Source organism: Macaca mulatta, chromosome X, assembly GCF_049350105.2.
Source record: "Macaca mulatta isolate MMU2019108-1 chromosome X, T2T-MMU8v2.0, whole genome shotgun sequence".
NCBI lineage: Eukaryota > Metazoa > Chordata > Mammalia > Primates > Cercopithecidae > Macaca > Macaca mulatta.
In genome coordinates this window covers 18,457,025-18,479,808 of record NC_133426.1, presented here as the reverse complement: position 1 = coordinate 18,479,808, position 22,784 = coordinate 18,457,025, and the positions used below count along the sequence as shown (strand labels likewise).

General features: G+C 42.6%; 1 protein-coding gene across 10 annotated transcripts in view; it reads right to left on the bottom strand.

The window, feature by feature from the left end:
* The window catches only part of PPEF1 (protein phosphatase with EF-hand domain 1), a 149,396-nt gene that overhangs the window by 87,657 nt on the left and 38,955 nt on the right, over positions 1–22,784 (bottom strand). For all 10 annotated transcript variants that reach the window (XR_013413218.1, XR_013413219.1, XM_077989605.1 and 7 more), the window contains 2 exons: positions 7,128–7,255; positions 3,607–3,667 (listed from right to left, as the gene is read on the bottom strand). Coding sequence is in view for 8 of the 10 variants with exons in the window: in XM_077989605.1 (XP_077845731.1) it covers positions 3,607–3,667; positions 7,128–7,255 (189 nt within the window). In the remaining 2 variants the exon portion in view is untranslated. The remainder of the gene's footprint in view (positions 1–3,606; positions 3,668–7,127; positions 7,256–22,784) is intronic.

Sequence of the window (22,784 nt, the reverse complement as noted above, 5' to 3'; positions counted from 1 at the left end):
TGAATCCAGGAGCTGGTGTTTTGAAAAGATCAACAAAATTGACAGACCACTAGCAAGACTAATAAAGAAGAAAAGAGAGAAGAATCAAATAGATGCAATAAAAAATGATGAAAGGGATATCATCACTGATCCCACAGAAATACAAACTATCATCAGAGAATACTATAAACACCTCTATGCAAATAAACTAGAAAATCTAGAAGAAATGGATAAATTCTTGGACACATCACCCTCCCAAGACTAAACCAGGAAGAAGTTGAATCCCTGAATAGACCAATAACAGGCTCTGAAATTGAGGCAATAATTAATAGCCTACCAACCAAAAAAAGTCCAGGACCAGATGGATTCACAGCTGAATTCTACCAGAGGTACAAAGAGGAGCTGGTACCATTCCTTCTGAAACTATTCCAAGCAACAGAAAAAGAGGGAATCCTCCTTAACTCATTTTATGAGGCCAGCATCATCCTGATACCAAAGCCTGGCAGAAACACAACAACAAAAAAGAGAATTTTAGACCAATATCCCTGATGAACATCGATGCAAAAATCCTCAATAAAATACTGGCAAACCGAATCCAGCAGTACATCAAAAAGCTTATCCACCATGATCAAGCTGGCTTCACCCGTGGGATGCAAGGCTGGTTCAACATACGCAAATCAATAAATGTAATCCAGCATACACACAGAACCAAAGACAAAAACCACATGATTATCTCAATAGATCCAGAAAAGGCCTTTGACAAAATTCAAAAGTTCTTCATGCTAAAAACTCTCAATAAACTAGGTATTGATGGGACCTATCTCAAAATAATGAGAGTTATTTAATGACAAACCCACAGCCCATATCATACTGAATGGGCAAAAACTGGAAGCATTCCCTTTGAAAACTGGCACAAGACAGGGATGCCCTCTCTCACCACTCCTATTCAACATAGTGTTGGAAGTTCTGACCAGGAAAATCAGACAGGAGAAGGAAATAAAGGGTATTCAATTAGGAAAAGAGGAAGTCAAATTGTCCCTGTTTGCAGATGACATGATCATTTATTTAGAAAACCCCATCGTCTCAGCCCAAAATCTCCTTAAGTTGATAAGCAACTTCAGCTAAGTCTCAGGATACAAAAATCAATGTGCAAAAATCAAAAGCATTCTTTTTTTTTTTTTTTTTTTTTTTTGAGACGGAGTCTTGCTCTGTCGTCCAGGCTGGAGTGCAGTGGCCGGATCTCAGCTCACTGCAAGCTCCGCCTCCTGGGTTCACGCCATTCTCCTGCCTCAGCCTCCCGAGTAGCTGGGACTACAGGCGCCTGCCACCTCGCCCGGCTAGTTTTTTGTATTTTTTTTAGTAGAGACGGGGTTTCACCGTGTTAGCCAGGATGGTCTCGATCTCCTGACCTCGTGATCCGCCCGTCTCGGCCTCCCAAAGTGCTGGGATTACAGGCTTGAGCCACCGCGCCCGGCCCAAAAGCATTCTTATACACCAATAACAGACAGAGAGCCAAATCATGAGTGAATTCCCATTCACAATTGCTTCAAAGAGAATAAAATACCTAGGAATCCAACTTACAAGGGATGTGAAGGACCTCTTCAAGAAGAACTACAAACCACTGCTCAGTGAAATAAAAGAGGACACAAACAAATGGAAGAACATTCTATGCTCATGGATAGGAAGAATCAATATCATGAAAATGGCCATACTGCCCAAGGTAATTTATAGATTCAATGCCATCCCCATCAAGCTACCAATGACTTTCTTCACAGAATTGGAAAAAACTACTTTAAAGTTCATATGGAACCAAAAAAGAGCCCACATTGCCAAGACAATCCTAAGCCAAAAGAACAAAGCTGGAGGCATCACGCTACCTGACTTCAAACTATACTGCAAGGCTTCAGTAACCAAAACTGCATGGTACTGGTACCAAAACAGAGATATAGACCAATGGAACAGAACAGAGCCCTCAGAAAAAATACCACACATCTACAGCCATCTGATCTTTGACAAACCTGACAAAAACAAGAAATGGGGAAAGGATTCCCTATTTAATAAATGGTGCTGGGAAAACTGGCTAGCCATACATAGAAAGCTGAAACTGGATCCCTTCCTTACACCTTATACAAAAATTAATTCCGGGTGGATTAAAGACTTAAATGTTAGACCTAAAACCATAAAAACCTTGGAAGAAAACCTAGGCAATATCATTCAGGACATAGGCATGGGCAAGGACTTCATGACTAAAACAGCAAAAGCAATGACAACAAAAGCCAAAATTGACAAATGGGATCTAATTAAACTAAAGAGCTTCTGCACAGCAAAAGAAAATACCATCAGAGTGAACAGGCAACCTACAGAATGGGAGAAAATTTTTGCAATCTACCTATCTGACAAACAGCTAATATCCAGAATCTACAAAGAACTTAAACAAATTTACAAGAAAAAAATCAAACAACCCATCAAAAAGTGGGAAAAGGATATGAACAGACATTTCTCAAAAGAAGACATTTATGCAGCCAACAGACACATGAAAAAGTGCTCATCATCACTCGCCATCAGAGAAATGCAAATCAAAACCACAATGAGATACCATCTCACACCAGTTAGAATGGCAATCATTAAAAAGTCAGGAAACAACAGGTGCTGGAGAGGATGTGGAGAAATAGGAACACTTTTACACTATTGATGGGACTGTAAACTAGTTCAAACATTGTGGAAAACAGTGTGGCGATTCCTCAAGGATCTAGAACTAGAAATACTATTTGGCCCAGCCATCCCATTACTGGGTACATACCCAAAGGATTATAAATCATGGTGCTATAAAGACACACGCACATGTATGTTTACTGCAGCACTATTCACGATAGCAAAGACTTGGAACCAACACAAATGCCCATCAATGATAGACTGGATTAAGAAAATGTGGCACATATACACAATGGAATACTATGCAGCCATAAAAAAGGATGAGTTCATGTCCTTTGTAGGGACATGGATGAAGCTAGAAACCATCATTCTGAGCAAACTATTGCAAGGACAGTAAACCAAATACCGCATGTTCTCACTCATAGGTGGGAATTGAACAATGAGAACACTTGGACACAGGGTGGGGAACATCACACACTGGGGCCTGTCATAGGGTTTGGGGCGGGGGGAGGGATAGCATTAGGAGGAATACCTAATGTAAATGACGAGTTAATGGGTGCAGCACACCAACATGGCACATGTATTCATGTGTAACAAACCTGTACGTTGTGCACATGTACCCTAGAACTTAAAGTATAATAATAATAATAATAAAATAAGGTTCCCTTTACTAAGCTACGGTTGTGCACCGATAGATTGTAGTTCAGAGAAGGCATTCAACAAATGAATATTGAATGAATTCTAACTCAGTTTTTGGAAAAGCGAAAAAAATTAAATGGCCGATTTAGTTGACACCATCCAGAGAGGGAAAAAGGCCACTTGAACTGATGTTGCCAGTTGTTGGGTGAAACATAAACAAAAGAGGTAGGCATCTTTTTAATTTCTTAGTGTTCTCCCATCTTCAGAATTTATGATCTTGATGAAGACAGTTCAATATTTAATGACGCTTTTGAAAAGACTGAACTTTTTACTTACCTAGCTCTTCCTTATGTACATGTGCGTAGTTTTCGAACATGAAGGAAAAGAAGGTGGATAACTGGACAAAATTAAAAAAACATTAATCAATTAGTGAACCCCAAACAACTACTGTGGCAAATGCTGCTGGTGCTCCACCCGAGTGCCCTTACTCTCGTGGCGCATTCCTATCCCAGCTGCTGCAGGTGCTAAGGGTCACATCTATGCTTGCCTCCAGAGGACTGCCTGCGTCCAGAGCAACACAGGATAACACATGGACGCCCCTCCTGTGGGGCTGCCCAGAGACAAGCACTGGCTGAAGCAAGGGTGTAACGGCCCAGCCCCCCACCTCCCTTGCCTCTGCCAGGGACAAATTGTAGTGCATTTCACACTTGACAGCTCCAGATGGGATCAGGCTGAGGTCAGGCTTCAAAAAGTGCATCTTGGCCTAGCTTCTCCCCTGTCCTGTCTTGCATTCCTCACTCCCTTACAGGCTTTCCCTGAAAACACACCCTCAGTAAGTCACTTGTACCAGAATCCCTGTCTCAGCCTCTGCTTCTAGGAAATCCAACCCAAGACAGCTACTAAATTGTGTTCATTATGATCTCTTCTTTTCTTTTCTTTAAGATGGAGTTTCGCTCTTGTCGCCCAGGCTGGAGTGCAATGGCATGATTTCGGCTCACTGCAACCTCCGCCTCCCCGGATCAAGTGATTCTCCTGCCTCAGTCTCCCAAGTAGCTGGGATTACAGGTGCCCGCCACCATGTCCAGCTAATGTTTTTATATTTTTAGTAGAGACAGGGTTTCACCATGTTGGCCAGGCTGTCTCGAACTCCCGACCTCAGGTGATCCACCTGCCTCGGCCTCCCAGAGTGCTAGGATTACAGGTGTGAGCCACTGCGCCCGGTCATGATCTCTTTTCTTTTTGGTGGTGAGATTAAGAGTTAAGGAATATTCTTAAATATCAAATATATTTTGGAAAGAAAGGGAGGGAAAGGTGGAACTTCACCAGCATTCCAGCCGTAATCGGGGTACTGGCTCTATGGCCACCAGGTATCTGCAAAGACCTGCATTTGTACAGCACAAATAATTTCTTTTTCAAGCCCTGCCTCTCATGAAAAGTAAACACTTTATCAATCTGGGAGTAGATCTGGGAGTTGGGAATTAAAAGAAGGAAGACTTTCCATACAGTTATCAAAATGTATGATTTTAATGCTGTTGATGATGGGTTTGTCAATTAACAGTCAATAGAAACCACAATGAGACATCACTTCACACCCACTACGATAGCTATAATCAAAAAGAGATAATAACAAGTGTTTGCAAAGATGTGAAGAAACTGGAGCCCTCAACCACTGCTTGTGGGAAGGTAAAACGATGGAGCTGCTTTGGAACACAGTTTAGCAGCTCCTCAAAAAGTTAAGCGCCAAGTTACTACATGACACAGCAATTCCACTCACAGGTCTATACCCAAGAGAACTGAAAACATATGTTCACACAAAAACTTGCATACAAATATTCACAGCAGCATTATTCATAATAGCCAAAAGGTGGAACCAACCCAAATGATCCATCACCTGAGGAATAGATGACCAAATGTGGTCCATCAATGCAATGGAATATTCTTCAGAATGAGTAATATTAACTAAAAAGGAATGAAGTCCTGATACATGCTACAACATGGGTGAACTTTGAAAGCATTATGCTAAGTAAAAGAAGCTGTGTCAGGCGCAGTGGCTCACGCCTGTAATCCTAGCACTCTGGGAGACCGAAAATGCAAAAATTAGCTGGGTGTGGTGGCACGTGCCTGTAGTCCCAGCTACTCGGGAGGCTGAGGCAGGAGAATCGGTTGAACCTGGGAGGCAGAGGTTGCAGTGAGCCGAAATCGCACCACTGCACTCTGGCGACAGAGCGAGATTCTGTCTCAAAAAAAAAAAAAAAAAGAAGAAGAAGAAGCCAGACACCAAAGACCACATAGTATATGATTCCATTTATATGAAATGGCCAGAATAGGCAAATACATAGAGATAGAAAATAGATTAGTGGTTGCCAGGGACTGAGGGAAGGAAACGGGGGAATGACTGCTAATGAGTATGGAGTTTAGGAAGGGGGAAAGGAAAATGTCCTAAAATTGATTGTGGGGATGTACATATACTAAAAACCATTGAATACTAAAAACCTGTACATATACTAAAAACCATTGAATTGCATACTTTAAATGGGTGAATTGTATGGTATGTGAATTACATCTCAATAAAGAATCAATAGAAAAGAATGTACTGGTGCTGGAATGTGTCTAAAGCATACCAATTTGGGGTTCACTCTGCCTTTATATTTATCACTATATTCTACAGTGCTTAAAAAGACAGCCTATGCTGAGGGTCCTAATCTAGACAAAGGGAGTGTCTGAATGAATCACAGTATATCATTTTTCTAACTGCCAAAAATAAATCTAGCAACTTAGTTCTTTTTGGAATGTTCTTATCTTTAAAGATTATAATGGGATACACAGATGTATGATTGCTAATAACTACACATAATATCAAATAAAAATGAGAAGTCCCTCTTAACATCCCAAGCCACACCCACCAATACCACTCCTGTCCTCAGAACTAACTACTGTAAACAATTTCCTGTGTATCTTTTTCCAGACTTCTGCTGTATGTTTCATGTTCTTTCACACAAATGAGATAAACTCTACATATTGTTTTACAAGTTGACTTTTTCATTAGCAACTATATTGGAGATCTTTCTAAGATCTTTTTATTGTTAAAAGTACTTTTTTAAAATTAATGAGCATTAAAACTAGATTTATGTATTTTTTTCAAAAGGCCTTCCTTGGCCAGATGCAGTGGCTCACACCTGTAATTCCAGGACTTTGGGAGGCCAAGGCAGATGGATCACCTGAGGTCAGGAGTTCGAGATCAGCCTGGCCAACACGGTGAAACCCCGTCTCTACTAAAAATTTAAAAATTAGCCGCGTGTGGTGGTGGGTGCCCATAATCCTAGCTACTCAGGAGGCTGAGGCAGGAGAATCATTTGAACCCGGGAGGCGGAGGTTGCAGCGAGCCAAGACCGCGCCATTGCATCCCAGCCTGGGCGACAAGAGTGAAATTCCGTCTCGAAGAAAAAAAAAAAGGCCTTCCTCACCCATGTATATTTTCTTCTAGAGCTTGCAGAGGTTTGCTCCTAGGAAATTCTGCCATTTTTTAACTCCTTGAAGTAATTTTTTCTTTTATAAAATGACAACTTTATTTCCTATTAAGGCATCTGCCCCAAAATAGAATAAGACTATTTTTATTAGTTAACCAGACACTGGGCAGCCCTCTTAAAAATGTGAACTTCAAAACTGAAAAACACCATCCTTTTCCCAAAGCACACGCTCTCTCAATAACTAGTTCCAAGACAATGTCATGACGTGCTCTATTAAAGCCTTTCACCAAGGTCCCTCAGCTTAAAATGGACCCAAACTTTCATTCTTTCAATAACAAGGGGTAAAGAGAATCATTTTACCAAAAGAAGAGAAAAGCTTACAAAACAGACCTGCATTTGGCCTTGTTCATCAGCATATTCGATGGACTGGAAGATGGTGAGGGCATAGTGTTGTCTGGCCTTCAGTCGAGCTTTGTAACCTCGGTACCAGTTCTGGATGATCAACGCAGCTTTCAGCGCTGCAGACCCACAGAATATGAAAGTCAGAGAAAAACAGTTACTATGCACCTGTTGGGAGAAGTAGGTGCTTCGGGGGGTGGGGGGGGGAAGCAGTCCACCTGGATTCCTAGGTTCTAAGACTATTAAAACACCAAACAATGAGATTGACTTTTATGTTTTTTATAAAATGTCCTCATGTCTCAAACGCTCAGAGAATAATGATGGCACAGCCATTAGGAACAGAAGTTTTGGAGTAAGACTGCCTGAACTTGAATCCTAGCTCTCTAATTACCATCTATGTGACTTTGGGTAAGTTATTAAAACTCTCAAAACCTCAGTTTCCTCATCTGTAAAATGGGAATAATAACAGTGCCCACCTTTGACATGGCATAAGCATAGTAAATCTATGAATCTGTGTATACCCTATGAAGTAGCAATTCCATTCTTCACTACGTACCCCAAAGCAATTCTCACATAGTCCATCAAGGAGACATATGGGGATGCAATTGCTTCTTTGTGGCAACAGGAAGTTTGATACAAATAGGCCTGGCTGCCTATCACTAGGAAAGAGAATCTGTACCTGTGGTGGGTGCACACCATGGAGTAGCACAACACAACTGGAAGCAATAGATTAAACAAACCCACAATAACCTATTCAGTAGGTCTTAAAAACATAGTACTTCCATTTAGAATGGTTATTAAAAAGTTAGAGACAGAAAGAAATACTACTTTAATCAATAAAACTATATAGATACACACAAAACCACATTTCATAAGAACATATACAAAGGGAAAGATGCACACAACACATGATGGACCGGTTATTTATGGGGGGTGAATGTGCGTGGGATACACGAATAGAAGGGAATAAACTAATTAACATAATAAGGGGTCTTGCACAGACCAATGATGATAATGTTCAATGAGCTGATGGAGAAGTATGATTCACACCACCTTCTGCACCTGAGATTCGATTGATAAAATGCAGGTGGATAAAAAAACACACCCCACCCCCCCCATAGAGTTTCTATGAGGATGAAATGAGATGTTACAAGGGGAAAAGTTTAGCCCAATGCCTGGTAAAAAGCACATGCTAAGTAAATGGCAACTGGAAGTATTGTCTTGTTTGTGGACTATCCAGGCAGACTGTCTCTCTTCTGGGGAAGGTAGCCTTTGAGCCATTTTGTAGTTTCATCATATTGAAGAAAGAAATCAGGTAAGAGATGAGATTTAAAATACAGTCTCTTATGCCTCCTCGAGTTTTAGAGTGAAGAGCAATCAACACCAGCTGGCTCCTTTTATTCATGCTATCATTTTTCCCAGTTGGTGCATAAAAAATAAGAGTTGACTATAACAGGAACGATTTGAGTTCTGAAAGCAGGGATCCAGTCCCCGGTCCCAGCATCCTCTGGTTTAGTACTGCTGCAGTACACAGAATATCCCAGGACCTGGTCATCTGACAGGTTAACAGCTTCCCCAAGTCTCTTGGGTTCCAGGGACTCTTTCCATTATTCAGGTTCCAGAAAACCCCAGGAAATAGACCCAATGTCACGTATCATGAGCTTTATAGGGAAAAACCACAGGAAGAAGAAATAGAGTGACATGTTGTGGTGTTATAATATACATAGGATTTGGCTGTGTCCCCACCCAAATCTCATCTTGAATTGTAGACCCATAATTCCCACGTGTTGCGGGAGGGACCCAGTGGGAGGTAATTGAATCATGGGGGTGGGTCTTTCCCGTGCTGTTCTCGTGATAGTAAGTCTCACGAGATCTGATGGTTTGATAAAGGGGAGTTCCCCTGCACTCGCACTCTTGCCTGCCACCGTGTAAGATGTCTGTTTGCTCTTCCTTCGTCTTCTGCCATGATTGTGAGGCCTCCCCAGCCATGTGGAACTGTGAGTCCATTAAACCTCTTTCCTTTATAAATTACCCAGTCTGGGTTATATCTTTATCAGCAGCATGAAAATAAACTAAGATATATACACACACACACACACACACACGTGTATATACATATATATACATACATATATACATACATATATATATATATAGAGAGAGAGAGGGAGGTTTTCATCCATGGCCCTGATACAGTCTTTTGTTATGATGTCGGGTATGTTAGGCCTCAGGGGCAGCCTCTGACCTTCTCCTGTCCTCCTTTCACCTGCCCCAAAGCTCTAATTTTCCCCTGACTTTCTGATTATGAGCTTAAGACCCTATGCCTAGGGGAAGAAATGCTGTTGTCTTGAAGCTTTCATAAAAACCCAAGAGAACCAGGTTCCGTGAGCTTCCGATAGCTGAACACGTGGAGGTTCTGGGAGGGTGGCCTGCCCCTTCCCCCCGCCTCGCCCTATGCATCTCTTTATCTGTTTCCTTTGTGATATCCTTTATAATAAACCAGTAAATGTAAGGCAGTGTTTCTCAGAGTTTTGTGAGCTGCTTTAGTAAAATAATGGCACCCAAAGGGGGGTCATGGGAACTCCCAACTTGAAGCTGGTCGCTCAGAAGTTCTGGAGGCCTGGACTTGCAATTGGTGTTGGGATGGGGTGGGTAGGCAGTTTTGGGGACTGAGCCCTCAACCTGTGGGATCTGACACTATATCTGGGTAGGTAATGTCAGAATCTGAATCAGACGACACCCAGCTGGTATCTGCTGCTTGTTGTGTGGAGAAAAGTCCCCACACATTTGGTCACAAAAGTCTTCTGTGTTGATGATTGTTGCGGTGTGAGAGTGGAGAAAAAAAAAACGGTTAGGGGAGAAAGATTTTCCCTACACACAAGTTCAACCTTGCAAAGCAAATAATTGGTAGTGGCATGGCTGAAATCTCAAGTATTCTCACAATACCATGATGGAGGGTCTAGGGTCACCTAAAAGGGCTGTTCTGTGGGACAGTCGCTATCATGATGAATCACCCTCTGGCCTCAGGGGTTCTCATACTTACAAGCACAAAGGTGCCTTTCCAGTGCCACTTCCTGAGCACTTACAAAGGGCCAGGCATTGATTAGTCCTGCAGTCCTCACGACACTGTGAGGCTGACAGAGACTGAGGAACTCACTAAAGCTCACTTAGCTGGTAAGTGGAAATGGACAGTGAGGATTCGAACCCTGGTCTGACTGACTCCATAGCCCAAGCTCTTAACCTCCATAGAGCTATTGATCCTTTCTGTGCCTCTGCTTCTTCATCTGCACAGTGATGTTGTGGAATAAATGATCAGTGAAATCTCTTCTATTTGGTATCAGCAATATCAATAACAAATAAACAAGTTTGGCCGGGCGTGGTGGCTCACGCCTGTAATCCCAACACCTTGGGAGGCCGAGGCGGGCAGATCACTTGAGGTCAGGAGTTCGAGACCAGCCTGGCTAACATGGTGAAACCCCATGTTTACTAAAAATACAAAAATTAGCCGGGCATGGTGGTGCATGCTTGTAATCCCAGCTACTTGGGAGGCTGAGGTGGGAGGATCACTTGAACCTAGGAGACAGAGGTTGCAGTGAGCCAAGATTGCCGCCACTGCACTCCAGCCTGGGAGACAGAGCAAGACTCCATTTCGATTAAAAAAAAAAAAAAAAGAAAGAAATAACTGAGCTTATTATTATTTCTCTAATTAATAGAACAAGATATCATATGTTAAGGGTCTATTACAAGACATTTGGTCCCCACAAGCATCATCATCTCCATGTTACACATAAGGAAATTTTGAGTTCAGAAAGGCAAGTCTCTTGCTCCAAGTCACTTACCTAGTATGAACTCAGGTCCTCTGGCTCTCTCCACTCTAGTCAGTTACTTCATTCCCTAACCTATGTGCACCTTTCCTTCCTTTGAATAATAATGGCCACTATTTTTTTTTTTTTTTGAGACAGAGTCTTGTCTGTAGCCCAGGCTACAGTGCAGAGCCACAATCTCGGCTCACTGCAACCTCCGCCTCCCGGATTCAAGCAATTCTCTGCCTCAGCCTCCTCAGTAGCTGGGACTACAGGCGCCCGCCACGACGCCCAGCTAATTTTTGTATTTTTTTGTAGAGATGGGGTTTCACCATGTTGGCCAGGCTGGTCTTGAACTCCTGACCTCATGATCCACCCACCTCAGCTTCCCAAAGTGCTGAGATTACAGGCGTGAGCCACTGCGCCTGGCCAGTACCATTTCTTGAATGCCTACTAAGTGACTGGCACTAGCTGGACACCTGACATCTACTGCCACTTCTACTCCTCCCTGACGCGGGGAAAGAGGCAAGCTAGGTCCCCTCCCATCTCTGCCTGGCTTCCATCCCCACCTCACTCTCCAAGGGAGGAGCTGCTGTTTTGTATATAGCACACAATACGTTCTTTGGGTTCCACTGGGGGGAGGGGTGTAAACTGTGGCATAGCAGGTTTATAAACACCTACAGTCCCCTCTGTCTTCTACTTCCTCTTCTACCCCAAAGTCAGGAAGCAGAACTGCCCCACCCCACCCCAGCCTGGGAAGCAGCCATCTTTGTCTATGTTCATATTCCTCTACCTGAGCACACATGCCACTTATTAAGCTGTCAGGTCTCAACTCTAAATCCACCCTTCCCTAGTCAGCACAGTGATGCTGAGGCTGGGACTTTGCAGACCCCATTTCAGCTTTGTCAGTTGCCCCCTGTGAGGCTCTGCCAATAGGGGTGGGAAAGGCAGACTGCAAGGCTGGAGGAGGAACAAGGGACACACTCCTTCCTGTCTGCTTCCTGTTCCTGATAGTGTAACCTAGCAACTGCTCTTCACCCCAGGTAACAGTGAAGGATCCAGTTTGCAGTTCATCCAGCACTTGCAAAGCCAGTCTCATGGTAGCACCGGCTGAGTGTACCACTTCTCAGAGGTCTGAGCTTCAGTTCTGTGGGACCCTCCTGCAAGTTTCTCAGTTGGAATAATTGCACTCTTTTCGCTTTGTTCTCTCAGCTTTAGGGTGGTAACTTCCCTGCATTTGGTATAATTCTTTACATTCAATTCTCTCTGTTCAAATCACTCTGTGGTTTCTGCCTCCTGACTAGACCCTGCCTGATGAGCTCGTCTTGGAGGGGCCGGAAAAACAGGTCCTGCTAAGACCTCAAGCCTCCAACTTCCTGCAGGCTCCAACTCATGCCGTCATTAGAGTTCTACGTTGAGATCTGGGGTACTTGTGCAGCAGCTGATAAAGCGGACTTTGATCCACATCCTGCTGTTGTCCCTTGGGCATACATTTCCCGCAGAAACCTCTCCAGGAGAGGGAAGGAGCCCAGCAAGGTTGGGCATGCCAACATCAGACCTCCAAAGCCTCACCTAATTCCTAAGCCCCATCCACCATAGGACAGCACTAGCCAGCTGAGGGCCCTCCCCTGGAGAAGAAACCTCCAAAATAGCAAAGGGTAGAACGCAGGCATGATAGACCCTACTCGAGGGGGCTGCTGGCCCCCAAAACCCCCCACCCTGCCCAGAGAGTTGAAGAGCTGCGTCATTCAGTTCTAAACTTATTGGACAGCTTAGATCTACTTCTGGTCCTGCTGCTTCATCAGATAACAGGGCTTCTCTTCCCCGTCACATTGATTCCATGCAGAATGAATGAATGAATGAATAAATGGTATTGAGGAGTATGTGTAGCAAGGGTCTTCTCTTTTTGTTTCTAGACAGAAGCAACAGCACAGATTCAATAAGTTACCTGGCCAATTTTCTGTGCCCAGTAGGTGGTTTCTCTATTGCCAAGCTGGTTTTTTGTTTTAATAGATTCTTTTCTCTGGTGGCAATCACTATCATGGTATTTTGCAAGAAATTAAATAGTCATGTAGGGGGTTAGTAAGCAAGACAAATAATGAATTCAGAGTGACGGCTTTGTGCCAGGCATTGTGCCTGGTGCTTTACGTGGGTCATCTACTTCAACTTGATTTGATTTCATCCTCCCCCCAACAATCCTCTCAAGTGTCACTATCCCTATTTTACAGATAAGGAAACGGGGGCTCAGAAACAACATGTCTGGGATCATGTCACTTGTCAGAGGGAGAATGTAGAGTCAAATCCAGATATCTGTAATTTCAGAACCTGGGCTCGTCCTCATTTTGCTATACATGGCATTTGGAATCAGCCATAAAAAATGAGATGGGGCCAGGCGCAGTGGCTCACGTCTTTAATCCTAGCACTTTGGTTGGCCGAGGCGGGTGGATTGCCTGAGCTCAGGAGTTCGAGACAAGCCTGTGAACATGGCGAAACTCCGTCTCTACTAAAAATACAAAAAATTAGCCAGGCGTGGTGGTGCATGCCTGTAATCCCAGCTACTCCAGAGACTGAGGCACGAGGCATGAGAATCACTTAAACCTGGGAGGCAGAGGTTGCAGTGAGCCAAGATCGTACCACTGCACTCCAGCTTGGGCAACAGAGCAAGACTCTGTCTCAAAAAAAAAACCAAAAAACAAATCAGATGGTATATATAATAGCATCTCCTCCCTCACCTTCCCTCACCTCACATTCCCTATCCCTTTACCTGTTCTACTGTTCTCTGTGGCACTATTGAGCATCTGACATTGTCTGCATTTATATGTGTATGGGTTTATTGTCCATTTTTCCCTATTAGCTAGGAATTTCATTTTTATCATTGCTGCATCCCCAGCACCTGGGGCAAGGCCTGGAAATGTATTATATATTTGTTGAATGAATGATTGAATGAATGAACACCTTCTAAGGGTGTTGTAATAATACATAATAATGTATTAGTAATTTGTTGACATAGGTATTAGTAATATATTAATTGATTCATATAAAATGCTTAGCACATTGCCTGTCATATAGGAAGCACTCAATAAATGGAAGATACTTTTAAAAAAATTGTCTCTCTCCAGGCTAACAAATTCCAGTTAAGTCCCAAAGACTTCCTAATTATACATAATATTTCATTAGAAATTTCACAAATTATGGCTGGGTATGGTGGCTCACGTCTGTAATCCCAGCACTTTGGGAGGCCAAGGCAGGTGGATTACCTGAGATTAGGAGTTTGAGACCAGCCTGGCCAACACGGCAAAACCTCGTCTCTACTAAAAATACAAAAATTAGCCAGGCGTGGTGGTGGGCGCCTGTAATCCCAGCTACTTGGGAGGCTGAGGCAGGACAATTGCTTGAGCCTGGGAGATGGAGGTTGCAGTGAGCCAAGATCACGCCACTGCACTCTAGTCTGGGCGACAGAGTGAGACTCCATCTCAAAAAAAAAAAAAAAAAAAAAAAAAAAAAAAATTCACAAATTACTGTGGACAAACAGGCTACCATCTCAGAACACAACAGCTTAGAGCAAGAAGAGCCCAGCCAGCTGGGGTGCATGTGGTTAGAGCCTGCAGCTTTTGCTCAGACATCACCTTTGCAGGAGGCCTTTCCTGACCATCCCTTCTTACATGGTCTCCCCTGCCCTGATCGCCTATCTCCTTTCTTATTTTTTCTCCATAGCACTTATCACCACGAGACATAGTATCTATTTACTTCTTTGTCATTGCGTATGTCCTCCTACTAGAATGTAATCTCTCTAAGAGCTGGGATTTTGATCTGTTGAGTTAGCTGCTGTATTTCCTGAGCCTGGAATAGTCCCTGGAACACAGCAGGAATAAATATTTGTTGAACGAATGAAATTACTGTTTAGTTAAGACTTTGTGTCTTACATTTCTCTTTGTGCTGGCTGGTAGAGTCTTTATGTTTGGTTTGGTTTTGGTTTTTAAATAGGAGTTTATTTGACAGATAGTTCTTCAAACAAGACATTTCATATTCAGAATGATAAGGTATTTAAAGACTCTCTGCTTTTGAAATTCTTCTGGCAGAGGCCTCCTGAGGAAGCAGCAGGATAAGCGAATATTTAATGTACCTTTAAGGGGCCTGGCATCCAGGCAAGAAGAGACCCAGGCACAAGTGTGACACAGCTGATTAAAATAAATTCGAATGAACTGGAAAGAAAATGAATCCTCTAATAGCAAAAGGCTTTAAGCGAAGAGGAGAAGCATCTATAACCTCAGCTGTTCAAAGCATGATGAGAAGGGGGTATGGCTGAACTCTGGCCTAGGACCACAGTCTTCATTACTGTTACTTTTGTTTACAGATATTCTATATCTGCCATCTGCCAGAATGTGCGGCTGTCCCAGTGAGACTTCTAACTTCACTGGAAAATCAGCTCAAAGCACATGCCCAGTGAACATGAGATGGACACAAAGCCTGCTTCTTGGGCAGCAAGCAAGGCAGAGACCTTATGAGGCTCGCTCAGCCACAAACTCCGGCAGCCCTGCAGAGCAAGGCCACAACACACAGGCCTTGTCCCTGGGAGACACTTTTCTGAAACAAGAGAGTAAAGCGTGAAGTCTGAAAGAGATCATAATTGTGTCATTCTCAGGAACCTCTGGCCTTCCAGTGAGACAAGAGCGAGAATAACAGGTCATTTCTACAACATTTTATATACTCACTCTCCCACCCACCAACCCCATCCACACGGGTTAATAAAAATAAGTTCTGACTTTGTCATTGGGATACTTCCATTTGGGCCCTGACTTACCCAGTTGCCAGCTATGTAACCTCAGGCAAATCAGCCAACCTCCGCGGTCCTCAGTTTCTCATGTAAACAATGAGAACTTTGGATTGTGTGATCTCTAAGATTCTTTCCAGTGACCAAATACTCTAACTCATCCATCTACTTGTTTTTAGTGCCATTGCTGCAGCCCACCTATCACTGTACATAGAAAAGCTGAAAATAACCATCCAAGGACACAATAGGATGTGCAAAACTGAACACTCAAACCAGAAACTTCTGGACAAAGAAGACAAATACTAAAGGCTACTTGAAAATCAATCAATCAATCAGAATCATCCCTGTAGAAAAATACAAGTTACTAATATCTTTGGCTTTCCCATCAAGGAATTGTAGCCAAAGTTTGCTAGCAATTGGTTTGGGAACATTAAACATTTCACATATTAATTTTTTAATTGCCTAAAATATGACTAATATGACTAAGGTGTATGATCTGTTAACTGGTTCAAGTGACAGCCAACAAAAGATGGAGGAAAGATGGATGGGGAAGAAAGGGAAGACAAGAGAGGGTTGGCTCAGACTTCACCACCACGCATATATCCATGTAACAAAAATGCACTTGTATTCCCAAAATCTAAATAAAACTGGAGGCTGGGAGATAGAGACACACGGGAAGTATCTAAGGATCAGAGGTTTCAAAGAAGATCAAGCAATCAGAGAATAGGATGATAATCATGAAGATTCCAGAGGTGGGGCTTTTCCAGGTGACCATGGGGCCAGTAAATGGGAGTGAGCAGCTGAAGTTGAGGAGATGAGAGAGTTGCTGGGGCTCAGGAGATCAAGGAACTCAGACACCAAAGCATTTGGGGTTTATTCACGTGTACAGTGAAGATACCCAGTATGAGGCTCAGAGTGGCTAGAAAGTCTTCAATGAATGAAGTTGGTAGATGGCAAAAACAAGAAAGGGCTAAAAAATGGTACTACCAAAGGACATAAGCCTAGGCTGCCACCACTACAAACTTGGTAAATTTATCTCAGGATGTACAGGATTAGGATTTTTTTCTTTTGAAAAAAAATTTTTTTTTGAGATGGAGCCTCACTCTGTCACCCAGGCTGGAGTGCAGTGGCGAGATCTCGGCCCACTGCAACCTCCACCTCCTGGGTTCAAGCAATTCTCCTGTCTCAGTCTCCCAAGTAGCTGAGATTACAGGTGCACGCCACCACACCTGGCTAATTTTTGTATTTTTAGTAGAGACGGGGTTTCATCATGTTAGCCAGGTTGGTCTCGAACTCCTGACCTCAAGGTGATCCGCCCACCTCAGCTTCCCAAAGTGCTGGGATTGCAGGCGTGAGCCACTGCGCCCGGCTGAAATATTTTCAAATGTATGAAAAAGTAACGATAGTATAATTGTTAATAACTAGTCTCTCTCCCCACATACCATCGTCATTTCTTCAGTCTCCTTTATTCTAGAACAATTCCTCTGTCTTTCTCTTCAATGACACTGAAATTTTCAAACAGTACAGGCCAGTTGATTGTAAAACATCCCTCAATCTGGATCTGTCTGCTCTCTTCCTCGTGATGAGATTCAGGTTATGTATTTTGGCAGGATAAGTGGTATGTCTTTCTCAGTGCATTAGGACATCAGGAGGTGCTCATCTGTCTCATTATCACTGATGTGAACTTGGATCACTCGGGTAAGGTGGTGTCCATGTGAACTTCTCTACTGTGGAAGTGTTTTCCTCTTTACAATTAATAAAGTTTGCAGGAACATGCTTTGAGGCTGTGTATATATTCTGTTCTCCAAAATATCCATTGATGATTTTTGCTTAAATCAATTATTTCTATGGTGGTTGCAAAACACTGATTTTTGAACTCATTCCTTCTACATTTATTAGGATTAGAATTTATAAATGGCCCATTTAAAGCCCTATTTGATTCAACAGGGCAATGGAACAATATGAAGATGACATAAAGCCAGCTCATGAAAGATTCCATAAGAGTTGTCATCCTTGGACTAGGTGCAGTGGCTCATGACTTTAAAATCCTAGTACTTTGGGAGGCCGAGGCGGGCAGATCTCTTGAGCCTAGGAGTTCGAGACCAGCCTGGGAAATGCAGTGAAACCCCATCTCTACAAAAACTATAAAAATTAACCGGGTGTGGTGGCACACACCTGTAGTCCCAGCTACTTGGGAGGTTGAGGTGGGAGGATTACTTGAGCCTAGGCGGTTGAGGCTGCAGTGAGCCTTGAGGGCGCCACTGCACTCCAGCCTGGGTGACAGAGTGAGACCCTGTGTCAAAAAAGAAAAAAAAAAAAGATGAGTTGTAATCCTTGACTATATCACTAGTTCAGGAAAATGTGATGCTTCATCTATGCCATACAAAAATAATAGGCCAACTCAATAAAAGACTCAGACCAAGAGAACAGCTTACAAGTAACTGTTACCTCCCTACCATACTATGTTTTGCCAATTTTCCAAAAGAATCATTATTATGAAGATATTAATTTTTAAAAACTATTGTATTCTTATATAAAAGATATTTTGCTATATAAAAGAATTCCTATCATTTTAAATTATTAAAATAGTCTGTCATAGGAAATGTGTTCTATTCAATAATTCAATAATAACCTTTAATCCTCACTCAGGAAATAATATCTTGACTGCAATTCTGTTTTATGTCTCCCTTGTTATTAATTACTAATCTGTGTTATATTGCCACGTTCATTCATCCAAGGTCAAATACGATCCGCATTAAATTTTTGTCTTTTGCAGTTGCTAAAAGCTAATGAAATATAAAGCCATAATCATATAAGAAAAGTGTTCTGAATATGGGAAATAACTGGCAATTGGGGCTGAGGGATTGTCCTTTCTTGCACTTAGTTGAAATAGGTCTCTCTGTAACAAGATTTTCTAACAATTAACATGACCCAACTAGAAAGCTGGCTTCTTTGTGAATTTCCTAGTAAAGCTGGAAGCCAGTAAAAATCATTTAAACAAAGAGGTGGTTCTGCTCTCTTTGGGTTTTGTGTTGTGTTGTGTGTGTGTTGTGGGTGTGTGTTTGTTTTTTCTTTTTTGAGACAACGTCTTGCTCTGTTGCCCAGGCTGGAGTGCAGTGGTACAATCATGGTTCACTGCAGCCTCCACCTCCTGGGCTCAAGCGATCCTCCTGCCTCAGCCTCCTATGTAGCTGGGACTACAGGTGCGAGCCACCATGTCTAGCTATTTTTTCCCCCTTTGGTAGAGACGGGGTCTTGCTATGTTGCCCAGGCTGGTTTCAAACTCCTAGCCTCAAGTGATCCTCCTGCCTCAGCCTCCCAAAGTGCTGGGATTACAGACATGGCTGCTACACCTGACCTTTTTGCCTTCTAAAGGTTCACGATTCTAAAATGTTATCTAAATAGCCCCTACTAGAGTCTCAAAATACTTGAAATTTTTAAAGCAAAGGTAAATTAATCACACAGCAAATAAAAAGATAAAGATGTATTTAATTGGTGTAAAAAATAAAAAGGTTGTTAGGATGGGTTTGTTTTGTCTGCTTCACACAGGCATTAAAAGTGTTTGTAGCACCAATCCTATACAAACCTCTGGGCCAACACATTATCATATCAAACGGTGACTATTACCTAAGAATTGTTAGTGAGAGGAATCATGATTTCAGATGAAGAAAATGGTCTTCTTTTACAAAGAAAAGTACTTTTTAAAAATGATTCCCAATAAAACAGGGATTAGAGCATATAATGTGGGCTGAAAATAAAGATTTGGAGTCTTGACACACTGATGTCAAAGCCATAGAGTAGATAAAGCATCCAAGGAGAGTGTTAAGAGTGACAAGATCAGAGAGCCAAGGGAGAACCCAGAGGAGCCCCAACATTTAAAAGCCAGGAGAAAGTGAGTCCACATAAATAGTTCATGCAGAGACCTAAAAGAAAAACCAGGAGAATGTGTTGCCCCTGAAGACAAGGGCAATGAGTGGTAAGAAGGGAGTGGGCAGGAGTGCCAAAGACTGCCAGGAAGTGAGAAAATGGAGCACTGAAAATGCTCCATTGGACTTCGAGGTCATTCAAGAACCTGTCAGATCATCTTCCCTGGGCTGGGATCAATGAGGAGGTAGGAGACAGCGGTACAAATGCCCCCTTAAGGAGCGAGTTTGAAGGGGAGGAGAGAGACGAGAGGAACTGGAGGGGACAAGAGGGCCAGAGAAGGCTTATTTTAAAGGGTAGGAAAGAACAGTTGCAAAGGGCAATTTTGGACAACTGGGAAATTCTGAATATGGACTACGTGTTAGATAACGTTACGCTATCAATGTTAAATTTCTTCAGGATGATCTAGTATTATAGTCATATAAGAGAATATCCCTCTCTTAGGAGATGCATGCTGAAGTACATACAGGTTAATTCCATGTCTACAGCTTATTTTCAAATTATTTCAAACGGGTGTTTATATACTATTCTTTCATCTTCTCTGCAGGTTTGCAATTTTCAAAAATATTTGGGGAGGAAAACAAAAGCAAAACAAAATGGCTTGAGAAATATATATATATATATACACACACACCCAAAGCAAAAAAAAAAAAAAAAGGAAAATGGAAAAAAAGAGGAAAGTCACTGAGCATGTCAAGATGCTGATGGGCAACAGCTAGGGGAATGAGCAGGAGAGGCAGAAGGAAAATCAATGCCCTCCCCTACCTACTCCTCCCACAGCTACAGAGCATACGGATAGTCATGGAGGGACAATGGACTTGAAAGAGCAGCTTCTCTGTCTGCAGTTCATTGAGGAGGAAAATGAGGGCGGTCCGAGTTCACACGGATTTTCAATACACCCTTCCGTGCCAGTAAAGACTGCTTGATGGCTACAATAACCTAGAACCCTCTGACAAACAATAGCAAGAAGAATGGCAAGAGGCTCTCTAAACTTGGAGAAAATTCTTTAGGGAACACCAAAGATGAAAGATTTTCATTTGTTATTTTTCCATGAAGATCTCAAACTGAAATATACATCACAGTAAAGGACTTCAAACTGGGAGTAAGGAGGTGGGGATGGATGGAGAGCCGGGAGGGGGGCTCTCAAGCAGCTGTGAATGGCTTGATTGGTCGATTTTTAACCAGCTAAATTAACCAGATGTTTTACCAAGAATTAAAGAAATATTTAGTTTGCTATTTAGTATTTTTAAAGTTTTTTTCCATATAAAATAAAGAATGAGTACTTTCGAAAGCAACGATTTCCATTAGAGAAACTTCTATTTGTCACAGCTTAAGCATCAAACCACAAAGCCAAAAAAGCACGATTGTCTTTGTCAGCCTCTTAGCACTTACAGAAATTGAATAAATACATTTCTAAGTGGTCTCAAGGGAAGAAATAAAATATATCAGTGTTTCCAAAGTGCTCCATGGGAGCAAAAAGGCAATAGATTATTAATTGAAACGCCATTAACATAAAATTTTAAGTGTCAAGTGAAATTCAGGAGAATGAAATTGCAATGTTTAATTTCTGTTATGTGGATAAATTCCAATTCTCCAAGTCAGGGTAGCATATCAGAAGGGCCATGAACTTTGGAATCTGCCAGATCTGGTTCCAATTCAGGCTCTGCCACCCATGAGTGTGTAACTTGGGGCAGTTAAGTCTCACTTTCCTCATTTATAAAACGAGGGAGACTAATCAAAACTTTCTCTGAGAGTTTTGGTGAGAAATAATGAGAGTAGTAGGCACTCAATAAATGATAGCTATTATTAGTACTCTCTTACCTGTTACATATCACAAAAGAACTAAAATAACAATGACAATATAAAATTGATGTTACTTTTTTTTTTTTTTTGAGATGGAGTTTCACTCTGTTGCCCAGGCTGGAGTGCAGTGGCACGATCTTGGCTCACTGCAACCTATCTGCCTCCCAAGTTCAGGCAATTCTCCTGCCTCAGCCTCCCAAGTAACTGGGATTATAGGGCATGCGCCATCATGCCTGGCTAATTTTTGTATTTTTTAGTAGAGACAGGGTCTCACCATGTTGGCCCGGCTGGTCTTGAACTCCTGACCTCAAGTGATCCACCCACCTCAGCCTCTCAAAGTGCTGGGATTACAGGTGCGAGCCACCGTGCCTGGTCTTTTTTTTTAAGGGTCAGGGTCTCACTCGGTGGTGGTCCTGGCTGGAGTGCAGTGGCATAATCATAGCTCACTGTAACCTCACACTCCTGGGCTCAAGTGATTCGCCCGCCTCCCAAAGTGCTGGGATTACAGGCGTGAGTCACTGAGCCTGGCCTGATGCTACTTCTCTACATGGAAGGGGGATAGAGCACAAGAAAGGGAATAGCCTTGATTTTACATGTAGGTTACGCTTTCTCAAACTGCCATGATACTCCAGAGGCAGAGTACTGTGGTCAGGTGGAATGACCTAGCAGGACAAAAAACCCTTAACACTAGTCAGACCAGTGGAAACAGGAATCAAGCACGAGCCTTGGCTCTGTGACTTGCTGTGTTCCCTTGAGGAAATCACTTTGCCTTTCAAAGCTCATTTCCTTTTCTGCAAACTGAGAACAACCCTTCAAAAGGCTGTGAGGATCAAACGTATGTTACAGGGCCTAGCCAACTTGAAAAGCACTATGCAAATACAAGGTACTGTATACAAGTAAATTTAATTAAAGCTAGCTTCTGAAGCAGCAACATTCAGAGGTGGCATAAAATGGTGTGATGGGTGACAGCAAAAAATACTTTGTCGTCAAAACTCCTTGAATTCAAACCCCAACTCTACCAGCTGTAAGCTGCATAAACTTACCAAGTAGGCCGGGCGTGGTGGCTCACGCCTGTAATCCCAGCACTTTGGGAGGCTGAGGTGAGCGAATCACGAGGTCAGGAGTTCAAGACCAGCCTGGCCAACATGGTGAAACTTTGTCTCTACTAAAAATACAAAAAATTAGCTGGGCGTAGTGGTGGGCGCCTGTAATCCCAGCTACTCAGGAGGCTGAGGCAGGAGAATCACTTGAACCTGGGAGGTGGAGGTTGCAGTGAGCTGAGATCACGCCACTGCACTCCAGCCCAGGCGACAGAGTGAGACTCAGTCTCAAAAAAAAAAAAAAAAA